The sequence below is a fragment of the Nicotiana tomentosiformis genome, chromosome 2 (genome assembly GCF_000390325.3).
Source record: "Nicotiana tomentosiformis chromosome 2, ASM39032v3, whole genome shotgun sequence".
NCBI classification, from domain to species: domain Eukaryota; kingdom Viridiplantae; phylum Streptophyta; class Magnoliopsida; order Solanales; family Solanaceae; genus Nicotiana; species Nicotiana tomentosiformis.
The window spans coordinates 109,627,191-109,644,524 of record NC_090813.1 but is presented as its reverse complement, the minus strand read 5'-3'; the positions used below and the strand labels follow the sequence as shown (position 1 = coordinate 109,644,524).

The 17,334-nt window shown below is 36.0% G+C and overlaps 3 protein-coding genes across 3 annotated transcripts; 2 read left to right on the top strand and 1 right to left on the bottom strand.

Annotated features, from left to right (window-relative positions):
- Positions 1–505: 505 nt before the first annotated feature.
- LOC138905381 (uncharacterized) lies at positions 506–1,492 on the bottom strand. The gene has a single exon (XM_070193901.1). It carries the CDS (start codon positions 1,490–1,492, stop codon positions 506–508), a length of 987 nt encoding a protein of 328 aa, XP_070050002.1.
- A 3,820-nt stretch (positions 1,493–5,312) lies between these two features.
- LOC138905380 (uncharacterized) lies at positions 5,313–5,981 on the top strand. Its single transcript, XM_070193899.1, has one exon. The coding sequence runs from the start codon at positions 5,313–5,315 to the stop codon at positions 5,979–5,981; it is 669 nt and encodes a 222-aa protein (XP_070050000.1).
- Positions 5,982–6,128: 147 nt separating this feature from the next.
- LOC104098927 (uncharacterized) lies at positions 6,129–7,232 on the top strand. The gene has a single exon (XM_070193898.1). The coding sequence runs from the start codon at positions 6,129–6,131 to the stop codon at positions 7,230–7,232; it is 1,104 nt and encodes a 367-aa protein (XP_070049999.1).
- The last annotated feature ends 10,102 nt before the right edge of the window (positions 7,233–17,334 follow it).

The window sequence follows — 17,334 nt, the reverse complement described above, 5'->3', positions numbered from 1 at the left end:
AAGATGGGGGTCGTCATACTGAAGCTCTCTGATGCGATCATAAAGAGAAGACCAGGAAACCACACAAGCAAAACTCGAGTCAGCTCAGAAACATCCAATCTAACAAACTGGTTGGCAAAGGCCTGAACATCCAAGGCTAATGGCCTTTCTGCTACCGGTAGATATGCTAAACTGCCTAAGCTCTCCGCCTTGCTACTCAAGGAATCAGCCACCACATTGGCCTTCCCGGGATGATATAGAATGGTGATATCATAGTCCTTAAGCAACTCTAACCACCTCCGATGTCGCAAGTTAAGATCCTTCTATTTGAACAGATGTTGTAGAGTCTGGTGATCGGTGTAGACCTCACAAGGGACACCGTACAAAAAGTGCCACAAAATCTGAATGGCTCGAAACTACCCAAAAGCAACTCAAAATATCAAATAATACCATAGGAAACAAACCCAAACGATAAAGAAAGAATCTTTAACTCCTGCAATTGGGTCGAGGCCGGTGTCTATGGTTGCTATTTGGCCTCCTGCTTTCCATTCGAATCTGATCCCTTCGTTGATGAGAGTACCGATACCGGTATCACTTCACCGACTGCAAACATCTCCTTGGCGGCGGGTTGCTCCCCGTACACTGTTTTGACTCCCTCTGATGTCGGGAACTTCGGAACTTGGTGAAGGGTCGAAGGTAGTGCCCTCATGTTATGGATCCACGACCTTTCGAGCAGGGCGTTGCACCTCATATCACCCTCGATCACATGGAACTTTATTTCTTGGATGGTCCCGACCACGTTCACTGGCAAAGTAATTTCACCTTTGATGGTTTCGCTTGCCATGTTGAAGCCGTTAAGTACTCGGGCTGCAGGCACAATTTGATCTTGTAGGCAGAGCTGTTCTACGACCCTCGATCGAATAATGTTGGCTGAGCTAACTGGATAAATCAAAGCACGTTTAACTTGAATTTTATTCATAAGGACAGATATTACCAATGTGTCATTGTGGGGTTGTAAGATCCCCTCTGCATCCTCATCATTGAAAGACAAGGTCCCTTCTGGTACGTAGTCTCGAGTCCCTTTTTCCCTCATCATCGACACCTTGGTGCGTTTGAATACGGCCCCCTGAGGAATATCGACCCCTCCAATAATCATGTGGATCACGTGTTGCAGCTCTTCTTGCTCATTTTGTTTGTTTGAATCTCTATACTTGAAGTGGTTTTTAACCCGATCGCTTAAGAATTCTCGAAGATGCCCTTCGTTGAACAAACGAGCTACCTCCTCCCTCAGTTGTCTGCATTCTTCTGTTCTATGACCATGGGTGCCATGATATTTGCACATTTGATTAGGATTTCTCTGGGCTGGATCGGTCTGCAGAGGTCGGGGCCACCTCGTGTCTTTGATGCGCCCAATGGCCGATACAATAGCTGACACACCATTGTTGAAGTTGTATTCTGATAGTCGTGGTGCTTCTTTGGGTTCGACATTTCTGTCGAAACCGCTCTTACTCATGAGCCCTCGAGAGCTCTGTCATCGATCATTTCTTCTATCAATTCGAATGGGGTTGGGTCCAGGCCCGTTGTTTCTCGGATCCCCACCATATGGCTGATATCGATCTCTGTTTTACCGTGGTTCCTGGTCAATATCCCTTTTAACTCTGTCGATGGTCCTGTTTGGATAAACGGACCCGTAAGAAGCCCCCAACTGGTCATCAACTAGCTGGTATCGATTATGCACATCGGCCCAGGTTACAACTGGATATTCGATCAAGTTCTGCTTTAACTATTGTGAGGCTACCGAACTTCATATGTTTAGTCCTTGAGTGAAGGCCTGAACGGCCCAATCGTCGGCGACCGAGGGCAGATCCATACGCTCCATTTGGAACCGAGATACGAACTCTCTTGAGCATCTCGTTGTCTTTCTGTTTTACTTTGAAGAGGTTCAACTTTCTAGTCTCGACCTTTATCGCTCTGACGTGTGCTTTAATGAAGGAATCTGCGAGCATGGCAAAAGAATCAATAGAGTTAGGTGGCAAATTATGGTACCATATCATCGCCCCATTTGATAAAGTTTCTCCGAATTTCTTCAGCAGTACGGACTCAATCTCATCGTCCTCTAGATCGTTCCCCATTATTGCGTATGTCATGCTCGTTGGGGTCGGTAGTTCTATTATACTTGGAAATTTCTGGCATGCGGAATTTCTTCGAAATGGGCTTAGGAGCCACGCTCGGGGGGAAGGGATTTTATATGAATTTATTTGAATCCAAACCCTTCAAAATCGGTGGTGCCCCCGGAATTTGATCAACTCGGGAGTTATATGTTTCCACTTTTTTGTCATTCGCTTCAATCTTCTTCTCCCCCGATTCAATGTACTTTGTCAGCTCCTCAAACATTTTTAAGATAGCGGGGTCGGACCCTGACTCATTCACATTTGACCTCCCCGACACTGGTTCGGCCCTGCGAACAACTTCCAGTGATGGCTCGGGTTTGACCCTACTCGGTTCGTGGTTCTGATTTTGAAGTTGTGCTATTGCAGCTTGTTGAGCATGCATCAATATTATTCAAAGGCTGATTCTGCGTTCTTCGTTGCCTTGTGCGTTCTGACCGGCCGATCAAACGTCTCCGCGGATGCTATTTTCGGGGTCGATGCCCAGATTTTCATTCAGGGCAACATGGGAACTGACGTCGATGGGGTTTGCAACTGGTACTCCTTCGAGGTCAACTGGAGGCACTTCGTTTCCTGGGGCGGCTACGTTGTCATTTTCGCCATGAAAACCAAGGCCATTGTCGATGTGTGTGGGTATTGCTCGAGAGTTCGACATGCTGATCCTGGAATCAAAAATGCTTACAAGAACAAGTGTAAAACAATGTGTATTATGAAAATTAGCACGAGGCAATCACTATTATCCTTAGCCCCACGGTGGCGCCAAACTGTTTACCCTTAAAATCGGAAAATAATTAAATTTGTAAGTGGTTTTAAGGATATGTGATTTCACTTGGCACAAACTGAGAAATATGAGAATTGAAGTTAAAAATTAATTGTAAAATGAAGCAAACCAATGTAACACACAACTTTGACCCTCGAGCTAGGTCGCCCTCGAATCAACTGAGTATATTATTAAAAAGCAAGAACTGAACAACTGAATAAGAGAGCTTAAGAGAGAAAACATAATATATTGCTTTGTTATACGTGAATGTCCCCCTTACAAAATGATTGGAACCCCTTTATATAGTAGAGGAGTTCTACATATGGTACAATTCTAAATACAGAAAGAAATCTCCTAATTGGCTAATCAACCGGTCATGACTTGATATATGTCGAGATCTCTGCCACAATCCTCGTCCGATCACGGATTCCTCGACTTATGTTATTCGACTTAACAGGCTTCCTTCGATCTCGCTATATCTCTATCCTTCTCGGTCTCGATTAACCATACAAAATCACCGTATACAGTCTACAAGTATGATGTACAAAATGCAGAGTTCAATCAAATGATTCAAAAGTATATATATATATATATATATATATATATATATATATATAACATATAATACATCGACTATAAAATAAGATAAAATTAAATTATTTCTAAAATATAAGTACATATAATATTTTCATCACTTTAAATTCGATTATTATGCTAATGTAATAATATTAATTAAAACATTAATTTTTATTAATTAATTTACGTGTCATTATTATCGTGCAACACACGTTAATAGAGACTGATATATATATTTGCATTGAACTTTTAAAAGAAAATTGTTGCATCAGATATACATGTACAATAAAAAAACCTAGGTAGTTCCACACAGGGGCGGACCCACGTAGGGTCAAGAGGGTTCAAATGAACCCGCTTCGTCGAGAAATAACACTGTATATATAAGTATATTTTATATTTTTAAGAACGTTTTATGTATAAAAATTATTTTGACCCCGCTTAAAACATTAATGACGAATAGCCTGTTGGCAAAGTGGGTTCAAATTTTCCCCAAGGTCTTGAGTTCGAAACCAGTCAGAATTATTTTATTTTAATACGTATTTTCTATTTAAATACGACGTCGTTTATGTCTAAAATACAGTGACCCAACCCATTCCCAAACTAACAGCCCCAATTCCGAAACCCTTCTCTATTTCTCTACATATTTCATAAAAAATGCTTGTTGTCTCTCTCTCTCTCTCTCTCTCTCTCTCTCTCTCTCTCCCTCCCTTTCTCTCTCTCTCTACTGAATCTTTTAGTTCAATTTCAAGGTCATATTGCTTCCTTCCATAGCTGTCTCTTGCCATTAGCCTCTCACTCTCTCACCATCAACTATCACCATCAGGTTTCTCTCTGATTTCTATTTTTTTTTCTTGTACATATAAATTAGGTCTATCTTATCAATTATCATTAAGTGATTTAGGGATGACTAATTGACTATAACACATTGGATTCAGATTAATTTTGTTTTCTAAGTGTATGAGTGTATTATGTATATGTGTTTGGCTAACTGCATTATATAGGCGTTCTTTTCAATTAACTCAATTATTCCATGATATAAATAGTCTGCTTTAAAATACTTGCCCCTCACTAGAATTTACATTGCTGATTTTTTTATTTGTTCTCTTTGTTGCTTCAAGAAAAATTATGATAAAAACAATAACTCTTGTAAAGACATTTTGAACTTTCAAAGTTGTGGTCCAAAGCTATTTAATGATGATTAAAATCTCATCTAACTGTTTTATAATATAATGATATGTAAAATAAAAGAAAATTAAATTATTGGTGAAGAATGAATAAATGTTAGTTTAAATTTAAGTTTAATTAAATTATTCTTCTAATTCGAATTCTAATTTGGTAATCCAGTTTATGTTACAATGAAGAGATTTTATCCTCCGGTATCTTCCAAGTTGCCACAATCAAGTTCATTCTCTCTAATTGTTACTCCCGTGGAAGAAAATTTGAACCAATTAGTAGAACAATCTCAATCCTCTAAAAAATAAAGACAAGGAATAGATCTCGATTCTTTAAAGACTGATCCAAAGGAGAGATTACCCATTAGAGACTTTCATCCAAATGAGCGTGATGAGATTAGAAGAGAATACCTCCGAAGAGGTCCTTGCCAACCCCGATATCATAAGTTTCCTCAAAGAGATTTTTCGGGCTTAAAGCGTCGTTTCAATCCTAAATGGTTTAAAGGATATCATAATTGGTTGGAGTATAGTGTGATTGAAGATGCAGCTTACTGTTTGTATTGTTACTTATTTCAAGATGAAGGCATTCATCAAGGTGGAGGTGATGTATTTTCAAGTTTAGGATTTAAGAGCTGGCACAAAAAGAATAGATTAGATATGCATGGGTCGAGCAATATTCATAATCAGGCAAAAAGGAAATGTAAAGATCTATTAAAACAAAAACAGTCAATTCAAACTTCATTTGATAGGCAATCCACTCAAACCAAGCTCGAATACAAAATTTGCTTGAAGACTTCAATTGAGGTGGTGAGACTCCTATTGAATCAAGGATTGACATTTCGTGGACATCGTGAAGATGAATCATCATTAAACAAGGGTAACTTTCTTGAGATTCTTTCATGGTATGCAGAGAGGTGCGATAAAATTCATGATCTTGTATTGAAAAAGGCTCCAAAGAATGATCAGTTGACTTCTCATAAAATTCAGAAAGACATTATCATTGCATGTAAAATTGAAACAGTTAAAGCAATTATGGACGATCTAAATAAAAACTTTTTTGCATTGCTAGTTGATGAATTATGTGATGTATCACACAAAGAGCAATTAGCTATTGTCATGCGATATGTTAATAGATGCGGATCTGTGGTGGAGCATTTTATTGGGATCGTTCATGTTAGTAATACTACTGCTTTATGTTTAAAGAAAGCAATTGTTGATTACCTTGCTCAACATTCTTTGAGTTTATCTTATGTGCGTGGACAATGCTATGATGGAGCAAGCAACATGCAAGGGGATTTATGTGGCCTCGAAACTTTGATTCAATAAGAAAGTAAATCTGCTTATTCCATTCATTGTTTTGCACACCAACTTCAATTGACTCTTGTTGCGGTATCCAAAAAGTATCTTGAAGTGGGAGAACTTGTATTGTTGGTTTATAATGTATTGAATATAGTGGGAGGTTCTTTTAAACGTATGGATGATCTTCGAGAATCTCAAGCAGAAAAAGTTCAAGAGGCATTAGACATGGGTAAACTTGAAACTGGTAGGGGTTTGAATCAAGAACTTGGTCTTGCTAGAGCTGCAGATACTCGTTGGGGTTCGCACTACAAATCTTTTAAGAACTTTATTTCTATGTTTGGCTCAATTATTGATGTTCTTGATACTATCGTTGTTGATGTCCGGACTTTAGAAGAAAGACCTAAGGTAAAGGGATATCTTAGCAGTTGTCAAACATTTGAGGTTTCTTTCATGTTGCACATAATGAGAGATGTATTGGGGATCACAAATGAGCTTAATACATCCTTACAAAAAAAGGAGCAAGATATTGCAAATGCTATTCTACTTGTTGAAGTGGCAAAGAGACGGTTGCAAAAGCTAAGAGAAGAAGAATGGGATTCACTTATTGATAAGGTATCTGCATTTTGTGTCAAGTATAATATTTTGATACCAAACTTTGATGACCTCTATGTTAACTCTGGAAGATCTCGACGTAAAGTTGCTGATTATATTATTTTACATCACTATCGTGTTGATATATTTTTTAAGATTATTGATTGGCAAGTTCAAGAACTCAATGCTCGTTTTAATGAGGTGACAGCGAACTTGCTTGTTGGAGTAGCTTGCTTAAATCCAGTTGACTCATTTTCCAGTTTTGACATAAACAAGATATTGAGGATGGCTGAATTATATCCTGATGATTTTGATGAGAATATAACGGTTACACTCAAGAATCAGCTTGAAACTTATATTGTTGATGCTCGTGATGTTGATGAAAGGTTCTCAAATCTACAAGAACTTGTTGATCTTTCTGAAACACTAGTTAAGACAAAGAAGCATTTGAATTATCCATTTGTGTTTCGCCCTGTGAAATTTGCTTTGCTTCTACCTGTTGCTACCGTTGAAAGAACTTTTTCGACGATTAAGTTGATCAAGAGTGAATTGCGAAAACGAATGAATGACGAATTCATGAGCGGTTATTTAGTACCTTATGTAGAAAGAAAAATATTTAACACCATTTCTGATGAGACTATTATTAATACGTTTCAGGAAATGAAAACTCGTAGAGGACAGTTGTAATAATATATTTTATTAATATATTTTTTTGTTGACCTCTTTATATATTTACTTTTTCGTATTTTAAACCCGCTTGATAAAAATTCTTGGTCCGCCACTGGGTCCACATGCTAACAAAAGGAAACCATGGCAGTACATTAAACATACAAAGTGATCATGATGTCATGTATTCTGTGAACTTGCAAAAAGAATGGTTGAGCTAGAGATAATACCGAATAGTCCATTATCACAAATAACGGTGTCTATTGAACAGATATACATTGTCAAGTTTGTACAGATTAAAACGCTTTCAATCAATAAGCAGTCGTAATTTAACCTGTCTTAATTGGCTAAGGTGAGTGAATTACAACGGGCAGTAACTTAATCTATCCAACTTAATTGTGCAAGTCAGAAAAAACATCTCAAAATAATCACCATTAGGTATCAAATTGGTGCATGGGTCAAATTTGGACGTGTTGACAAGTTGAATGTATTACATTTTTTGAAAAATGACACCATATAGTCGCTGTAAAAATAATAATCGAAAAAATATATAAAATTTATATATTTTTTTGTATATATATATACATTGTGTATGTGCTATATAAAAATTATACAAGTTTTATAAACTTTTTCGGCCACCAGATATAAATAGTGTCTGGTGTGGGCTAAAAATGATAATAAATACATTTTTTGGGTTAAACTTAACACCCCAAATTAGAGGGAATATGCCTGTTTAAGATAAGATAAGTTTGTTGAAGATTCCTTGATTATGAGCAGAATATTATTGCTTGCCGATATTTGATCAGGGGTTACGAACACCAAAAAGTTTCTGGAAAGAGAACCTTTTCTAATTTTAAATTTTATTACATATACAAAGAAAGGAGCAGAGGAAGTAATATGGAAGAGCGAAACTCATATCTATTGTGAAAAAAAATAAATATCGTTTGATACTATCAAACACTTACTTTCCCAAGTAATTCATGTGCCGTCAATTTCTTTCCCTATCTTATAGTTATAGGATTCTGATTATGGAGTTTTGGCAGTTGCGCACTCATTCGAGAGAAAAATGGCTTTGGATTTGGGGCTAATATGTATATACTTATTAAAAGAAGGCCTATACACCATAGGTATGGACCGCCCTAACACAAGTAGGACTATATCTTTTCCCTTGTGGATATGTGGTCCTGAAAATCATATACTGCTGTTACAATAATCGAAACTTTTGGATTTAGTTGAGCTAGTTGCTGCATCCATAAAATAAGTTACAAACATTCTGTATTAGAGGAGTATCTGTGGCAGAAGTCAAGACAAATTAAAGCTTGTGAATTGTGATAGAAAAAAGAAAAGCACTACATATCAAGGATTTAAATGGCGGTATTTGACACGGCACAACTATTTTTAAAAAATTAGACTTTTGAAATTTTTGATCTAAAACAAACTATAGATATTTGTATGGCGACAAATCATCCCATTAAAGGTAAAATAGAAAATTTAAGTTAAATTATTTTTAAATAAGAAAATATGATATTCTTTTTAGGATAAACTATAAAAAAGTATGACACATAAATTGGTACAAAAAAAGTATATAGAACACTATCAGTGTAGTTTAGTTTAATACTGTAAGAACATTACTATGTAAACGTTTATAATATAGATTTACATATAACTACTTTTTAAGTAACTGATTATGTAAATATTGTGAGCACTGTCACTCTTATAGCTTAGCTCCTTTGGCCATAAATTTTTGTTACTTTTTTCAAATTTTTTTTCGAAAACACTGTTTGTTCATGAAATATAAAAATTAAAAAAATAAATTCAAATTCTCAAAAACTTGTTTAGGGTAGTTTTTGAGTGAAATATTTTCTTCCACTCACAAAATTTTAACTTTTTTCAAATGAAATGCATGTCCAAACACAACTTCAACTTCCAAAAATTATTTTTCAACACAACTTCAAAAATATTTTTTTTTAAGTTTCAACCAAATCTATATCCAAACGCTAGCTTAAATTCACGCATCAAAGCACGAGTGATTTTAAAAAAACGTGTGCACTTGGGTCAGTATTGATCACATTGCAGTGCTTCTATCCATACTACAGCCCACTCTGAGCCCATGCTATTATTGCAGCAATTTCACCTCCATGAGAAGAACGAATTGGGCATGGGAAATGGGAAATGTGTGTTCCTGCGAAGCCAAGGCCCAAAACAGACATACTCCAATCCAATACATATTTGCATAGAATTACACATTTTACATATAAAGAAGTTGATTTTGCAGCGTTAGATTTAGGCATCAAGTTGTAGTTCTGCTTTTGCTTTTGGATTACAGAGCTGCAGTCCAATGCAGAAAAGTGAGCAGCTGCCACCAGAATTAACAGGAAAGAGAGCCCAATATCATTATCACGTACGATATCGACGTTAGCTAGTTGTTGCTGGATGTATGTACTCTTAGGCCACTTGATGCAACAGAATAGGTGCAGTCCAGCCCATTGTCTTTTACCCTTTTAAGTAGTAAATTTGGAAAAAAATATTTCAGTACAATCTCAATCTGCCATTCCCCTCATATCTGTTCTCTTATAGAAAGGGACTAATTAATTAGTATATGGAGTAGTTAATTAGCACCATATTGTGTTATACGTTCTTTTCTTATTTACATTATAATCTTTATAGTTTTAGATGTTTATATCAATAAATTAAAATAATGTCATTGTATAACATTTTCACAAGTTTCAAAAGTTCAAATTCTTTTTAAGTAATCAAACTTAAGTGTTAACCTTTTTTTGTTCATTATTCTAACTTCTCCGCTATCATTTTAATCACTTTTTTTCTTCTATTTTTTCACCGCACAGCTTTTATACGCGATGATATATATTAGGGAACATTACAATTTACTCCCCTTACTTCCCATGAGTACTATTTAACTAAAGCAAGAATCTCGCCCACCAAACATCATATCTTTCATCATCCATTTGAAATAATAGTCACCAAAACGATGGAAAGTAATAGATGCCTTGTTTTTCTGTTTTTGTCTTTGGTTTTCATTGGGCCCAGGACCGTTTTATGTGAAAGGACAAGGGACGGTGTTCAAAGAACAAGTACCAAATGGTGCAAAATCACATGAATAAAAGCATAAATTTCAAAGGTGTGTCTAAATTCAAGTCGCTCCTAATCGTACTGAATACTTTTGCTGCCCCCACCATACACGTCAGCTACAATTCATTTAACGTGTGTCACGATCCGAGAAATTTGACTACCAAATTGGTATTCTCTCGAATACTCAAATGGGACACAGTCAATTCTTCAATTCATTAGTAAATTTTAGTTTGATTGTTTCCTTAATGGTTATTAATATTCCTATCATTACTTTTACCGCTCCCTCTTTGAAAAAGCAAAAAGCGTGTTCTCTAATAAGTATTTACAAGTGCGACATTCAATTCTCACCAACCTTTTTCATTTTCTTCCTCTTATTTGAGCCTTCCTCACTCCAAAAAGGAAAAAAAGATAAAAGAAGAAACAAGTGTAAGATTTCTAACTATACACCGTGCCCTGGCATGTGCAAGTTATAAAAAGTGCATTTGTATGTTATCTATGTCGTAGTACATGTTTAAGGCTAAGATGCTTGACGTGAGGGATGAAATATATGGGAATTTCTGAAACCTTTTCAATGCAATATGCTATACGTAATAAGTTTAACTACCTATTAGTTGTACTATTAAAGTAGCTTTCAAAGCTAAGCTACAGATTTGCTTTTGCCGATAAGAAATTTCTACATTTTTATCAATTCTTTGTCTTATATCAGCTGTGATGTGATAAGCAGAAAACGTCTCAAACACGTTCATTAGCCCTTTTAGTTTCCATTAGTACGTTGACCTCAAATGCAAATTCCAAAAAAATATAAGGGGATTTCAAAGAACCATATGAATTGAATTTGCATTTTTTTGTCATTCCCTGCCGAGTTAAAATACGGTAAAACTTTTTCTAATTTAAAAAGTTAGCATTTTACTTCCTATCGTGCTTCCATCTGTTATTGTTTAAATACCTCATTGAAAAGATATTACCTTTTAGAACCTCAAAGGAACTGTAAGCGTATTTCCATACCACAAAGTAATTAAATTAACTAAAGGTATTTTTTTCCAGAAAGCATAGGGATTATATGCTTTTTGCCATTTTTAATAATTAACTATCTTTATCTCATAATAAGAGGCATGTATTCTATCTCGGCGCACGTTTGCTAACCTGCGTCGGCCATGGAAGAGGGCATGCATGCCGTCGCAGAAAGCTCTTCAAGCTCAGACGATGTCTACACAAGGTAATGCCCTTCGAGGGCAGAAGAATAAGGAAGCTATAGCCATACAGGAAAGAGATTCGATCGGAAATCAATAAAATAGTAACTCGTCCAAAAGAGAGTGAGCAGATATCCCAAATTCAAGCTCAGAATTTGTGGAACAATGTCGTGCAAGCTTCAACAAGTGCTGGGGTACAATCCCCAACAAGTAGTGGGAGAAAATCATGGGCAGATATGATGGATGAAGAAGAAAGGATAGAACCAGTGAAGAAACAATCTATTTGGGATAATTTTGACATCTCGAAGGTGTCAAATGTCGGATTCAAATTGGAGTATGTTGCTCCTTCCCTGCATAGTGATTCTCCGATCATTGACATTGAATTAGAAGATATTAGCTCTGAAATTGATTATTAGAAGACGGCAGTGGTGTGTTATGTTCTAGGTGCACACCCACCTTTTGCTGTGTTACAGGGGTATATCTAAAGGATGTGGGCAAAGCATGGAATCAATAAAATTGCCATGTTAAAAAATAAAATTCTTCTAGTCTGATTTGATTCTGAGGTGGGGAAAAATGATGTAATTCAGTGTGAGATCTATCACTTTGATAATAAACCCTTCATTGTGAAAGTTTGGAGCTCTGAAATAGAGTTTACAAGAGATGAATTGTATACAGTACCAATCTGGATCAAATTTTCTAGGCTTGATTTCAAATGTTGGAGTCCTAAGAGTTTGAGCAAGATAGGAAGTTTGGTTGGAAAACCACTAATAGTTGATTAAAATACTAAGAAGAAGTCTGGATTGAACTTTTCTAGATTCTTGGTAGAGGTAGAAATGAATGCTACCTTATACAAGTATTATGATAAGTACGGGCATGGTGAGGTCAACTGTAGGAAGAAGAAGGGCCAACACAATGTAGCACATGATAAGAATGGGAAAGCCACAAATGGTGAGAATGTAACTCAGCAATTACCATTGGAGAAGACAGGAAATGTGACAAATGTAAATGAGGGAAATGTGATAAATGCAAAGAAACAAGGAACCAAAGAGAATACATGGATTACCCCTTAGAAAAATGGGCGTAAGCAAAGTAAGCAGCAACAACAACAAGTAGGAAATCATCAGCAACAGAAGGTGGTCAGTCCAACAGAGAGTACCAACAGTGCTGCTAGCAGTGTAGGTAATATGAACAATAGTGACAAACAACCAACAAAAGAAAGTGATGTCAATGTGGGTAGTCAAAAGGTTCCCGATCAAGAGAATGGTTAATTGTCTAAGCTGGAATGTTGGAGGGCTTAACAGTCCAAATAAGCAAAAGGAAGTCAAACGCCTTTGCAATAATGAGAGAGTGGGTTTAGTGGGATTACTAGAAACAAAAATAAAGAGCAATAAGATTGAAATTATGGAAGAAAAAATATTTGGAGGATGGCTTTATGTCACCAATTTAGCAGCCCATTATAACGGGAGAATATGGATTACATGGAGGCCAGATTACTATACTGTAGTACCATTAGAAACAACAGCTCAGATTGTCACCAGTGTTGTGCGAAATATACCTTTGAAATTGGATCTTGTTATGTCTTTTGTGTATGCATTTAACATAAAAGAGGACATGAAGGAACTATGGAATATATTGATGAACTATAGCAAAACATGCAAACAACCATGGATAATTGCAGGAGGCTTCAATTCAGTTTTGAATGGAGATGATCGAGTGAGAGGAAATTCAATAATCTGGTAAGAAATTGCATACTTCCCTCACTGTGCAGACACTTGTGGGTTGATTGAGCTTCCTCATGTAGGGCAGAGATACACATGGAATAACATAAGTATTAGTGGATAGAGATTTTTTAAAAAAATTGATTGGGTTTTCATTAACAATGAGTGGTTAGACATAATGCCACTAAGTAAAGCAAATGTCCTCCCTGAAGGTATAAGTGATCATAACCTAGTAAAGATCGCTCTCCTAAATGAGAATCCTAGGTTCAAGAGATCATTGATATTCTGCAATATCTGGGTCACACATCCTCAATTTAGAGATAAGGTAGAAGCAGGGTGGAATGTACATATTCAAGGGTGCAACATGTTACAAGTAGTTAGAAGACTGAAGCTTCTAAAAAGAGAGATAAAGGAATTAAATGCTAAGGCCTTTAGAAACATTCTTAGTAAATCAAAAATAGACAGAAAGGCTCTTAGGCAAACCCATGAGTTAATATACTCTAATCCTTTGAATGCAACTTATCAGGAACTGGAGAAGGAGAAATACAATAAATTCATACAATCTTCTTTTATGGTTGAGATGCACTTGCAACAGAAAAGCAAGGCCACATGGGTGAAACTTGGTGATGATAACACCAAGTACTTTTACTCAATGATTAAACGCAGAAGACTGAAGTAAGATACCACTCAATTGAAGGATGCAGCAGGCAACTGGCAGACTGACCCTGATATCACAACCAACATCTTTGTGGAATATTAAAAAGAACTATTAGGAAGGAAGAACAATCATATAATTAAGGCATTTGCTAGTATCATGAGAAATGGGCCAGTGCTGGATACCACACATCATCTTAAATTATTGGAGCCATACACTGAAAGGGAGGTTAAACAAACCATATTCCACATTGATCAAAACAAGAGTCCGGGCTTGATGGCTATGACAGTGGATTTATTAAGGCAACATGGGATATTGTAGGTAAAGATATCACTGATGCCATCTTGGAATTTTTTCATAATGGCAAACTTCTGAAACAGATAAACTCTACAAATATAGCATTGATCCCAAAGATTGCAGTACCTGAAATGCAAGTCAATATAGGCCTATAGCTTGTTGCAATATCCTATACAAGGTCATATCTAAGATGATTTGTAGTAGGCCTAAGGAGGCAATTAGTGTAATTGTGGCTGAAAATTGACGAGCACAAAACACACACTTAAATATGCTCGCTAGTCGAATATAGTATAATATAATATCGTATCCACATGATTGGAGTTAAATAATATTATCGTAGTTTGTAGCTAGATTGATATCTAAGATGATCAACAATTTAGATTTATGTGATTAATACTAAAATTAACTAAAAATCTAGAGCTAATTGACTAATGACAATCGAAGCAAGGACTAAGCAAAGGAAGATATCAATAAGAGGAAATAGGGTTTTGATAGGATAAGTGTAAGATATTTGTCTGGGATTTAAATCTAGATAATTCACTTGTAATATTCAAGTGAGTCTTTCAAATTCACTTAATTTTCAGTACAATTATTTAGTAGAAACTCCTCTCTCAATTAAGTCTCAACCTCTCAATATGAACCAATTTAAGCTCTCTGAAGATATGCAAAAATACGTAATGGATTGGTCTTTAGGAGAACCTCTCTCGATTATCCTCCTAACTATATTTAATCAATGATTCAACTAGCCTCTTTCGATTACTAAGAAGAATTAATGAACTCAACCAACAAGATAATGCAAAGATATCACAAGTTATGCCTCTCTCGATTACATGAACATGTGAATATAGATGCAACAACTAAATCATCCAAAACGATTCAATACATAAACTAGAGTTATAATCCACAAACAAATATCAATACATCAAATCCATCAAACCCTAAAGAGAACTACTCCATAGATATGGAGTAATTCATCACAAATATGTTTAAAGTAAAGAAAAACATAAAACGATCCAAACTCGAGTCTGGAGTGAGGATTGAATGATGAACTCCTTGTGCTTTTGCTTCTCCCACTCTTTCTTCGCCTCATTAGGTCTAATATATGTCAAAAAGTCCAGGAAATAACATTTTTCCATGTATTTATATCAAGTAGGGTCGGACCCAAATGAAATCACCTTTTCCTACGTGAAATAAATAAATTCCTCTGTAAATTTTGCGCAGACGTGCCGCATGGGGATACGCGCCATGCAGGGCATTAGTGAGGAAATCCAGAGAGTTGAAATCTGTCAGATAGCAGAAAAATAGGCAGCCGCGATGCACCACGCGCCGCACTAGTGAAGTTTTTTCAGAGTACGGATTTTTCTAGCGTTTTGATGTCCAAACTTGGTCCTCGACCCCCGAACGCGATCCCTGCTTAATCCCTTGGGCTTTTACTCAGACTTCAAAGCTCCAAAAAGCTCGAATTCATTCCATACATCTACATAGATAGGAATCACTCCTACAAGGCATAAAACACATAATAAGTACAAAACACTATCAATTAAAGCTCAAACACGAATAAAGTGTAGTGAATTAGAGTGCAATAAGCGACTGAAACACGATATTATAGCCTACCATCAACACCCCACACTTAAATCATTGCTCATCTTCGAGCAATCAAACTACACTTCATATTGACATGACCTTTTTAAACAACTCTCATAACTCATCATACCAATAATACTTAAAATAGATTAAACAGTCTAACGTAAAATCATCGCCTCAAGATTTGACTCAAAAGCACCACACATTATTTATAACCCGCTCACTTACTCTAACATAGAGGTCACCAGCATTACCTTTCCTTCATGAATTAAGCGCCCTCACACAACAATAGAGAGTAGTTCCACACACAATATAATTTAAGAATAATTAGGAACTCAAGATAGAAAAATTTCACTCACTCTCAGAAGCAACATTCATATGCCACAAAAGATACACCATAGGCTTGCCCGTAGTGTACTACTCTACTAATTGAGCTCATTCAGTCAAGGATCAAGTAGGACTTTAGTTGGTTGTAATGTAGGCTGCGGGACAGATAGGATATATTTAGATATAAGAGTGACTACACCTCCCTAAGCACTTTAATACATATATCAAAAACCCCACACTTATGTCAAACCATAACTCCACCTTCACATCAATATACGTTAACTCCCAACTTCTTTAAGCACAAATATATCAAGAGTTACCACTATCAAGTATTATTTTTTTCACAACAATACAACTATTTTTCTTTTCTTTTTCAATTCAAGTGACTTTTACTTTTTTAACATAGTGCACCTTTCTCCTTATTTTATTAGTTCTACTCAAAAGCTAAACCAACCACCTCACACTTCAACTTTTACAAAGTTCATAACAAATTTTAAATGCTCACGAGAGGTACAAGGTTCAAATAGATGGTCAATTAGAACAATTAGGTAAAACTTGTAATGTGGTTGCCAAAGAAACAGGATTATAGGCTCAACAGGGTTAACTAAGATACATAACAATTAGGTGGGTAAAAGCATATAACTGGCTCAACAAAGAAATGCCTAAATCACTTCCAAGATTGAATAAAACTACTATTTCGCTTTGCAAACACACGGGGTAAGTTCTAGACATCAAATGCAATACACAGAATACACAAAACCTCACACACACATGGCACATAACTCACTCAGGATTATACTATCAAGACACTCTAGTCAAAGCAGTTAAGTAAAGTTAAGATCATACACTTTAAGGTACTTATACAAGAGTCAAAAGCTGAGCCTAAGCATCACAACTAAAGCACTCACTATTCTCAAGGTATAATAAAGTCAAGAGATATTGCTTTCAATTCAAATCATAGCACAAGGTTTCCTACTCCTAACAAAAATAAAAATTAACTACACTCGGTTCAACTAAAACTCTTGAAAAGAACTGCGGCCCAAAGAAAAATCAAGGGGAGATTGTTACACTACCTAACAAAAGAAAATATTTTTGTCTTTTTTCTTTCGACTTTATTCCCTCGAGAAACCCGTCGAATGATATCAATCGTCGGGATAAATCGAATTTATTTCAATTTTTTTTTTTTTTAATTTCTATCTCTAACCTACTAAGCTAACACATATACATACAATATACAATTACCCCCCCATCCCAAACTTTAA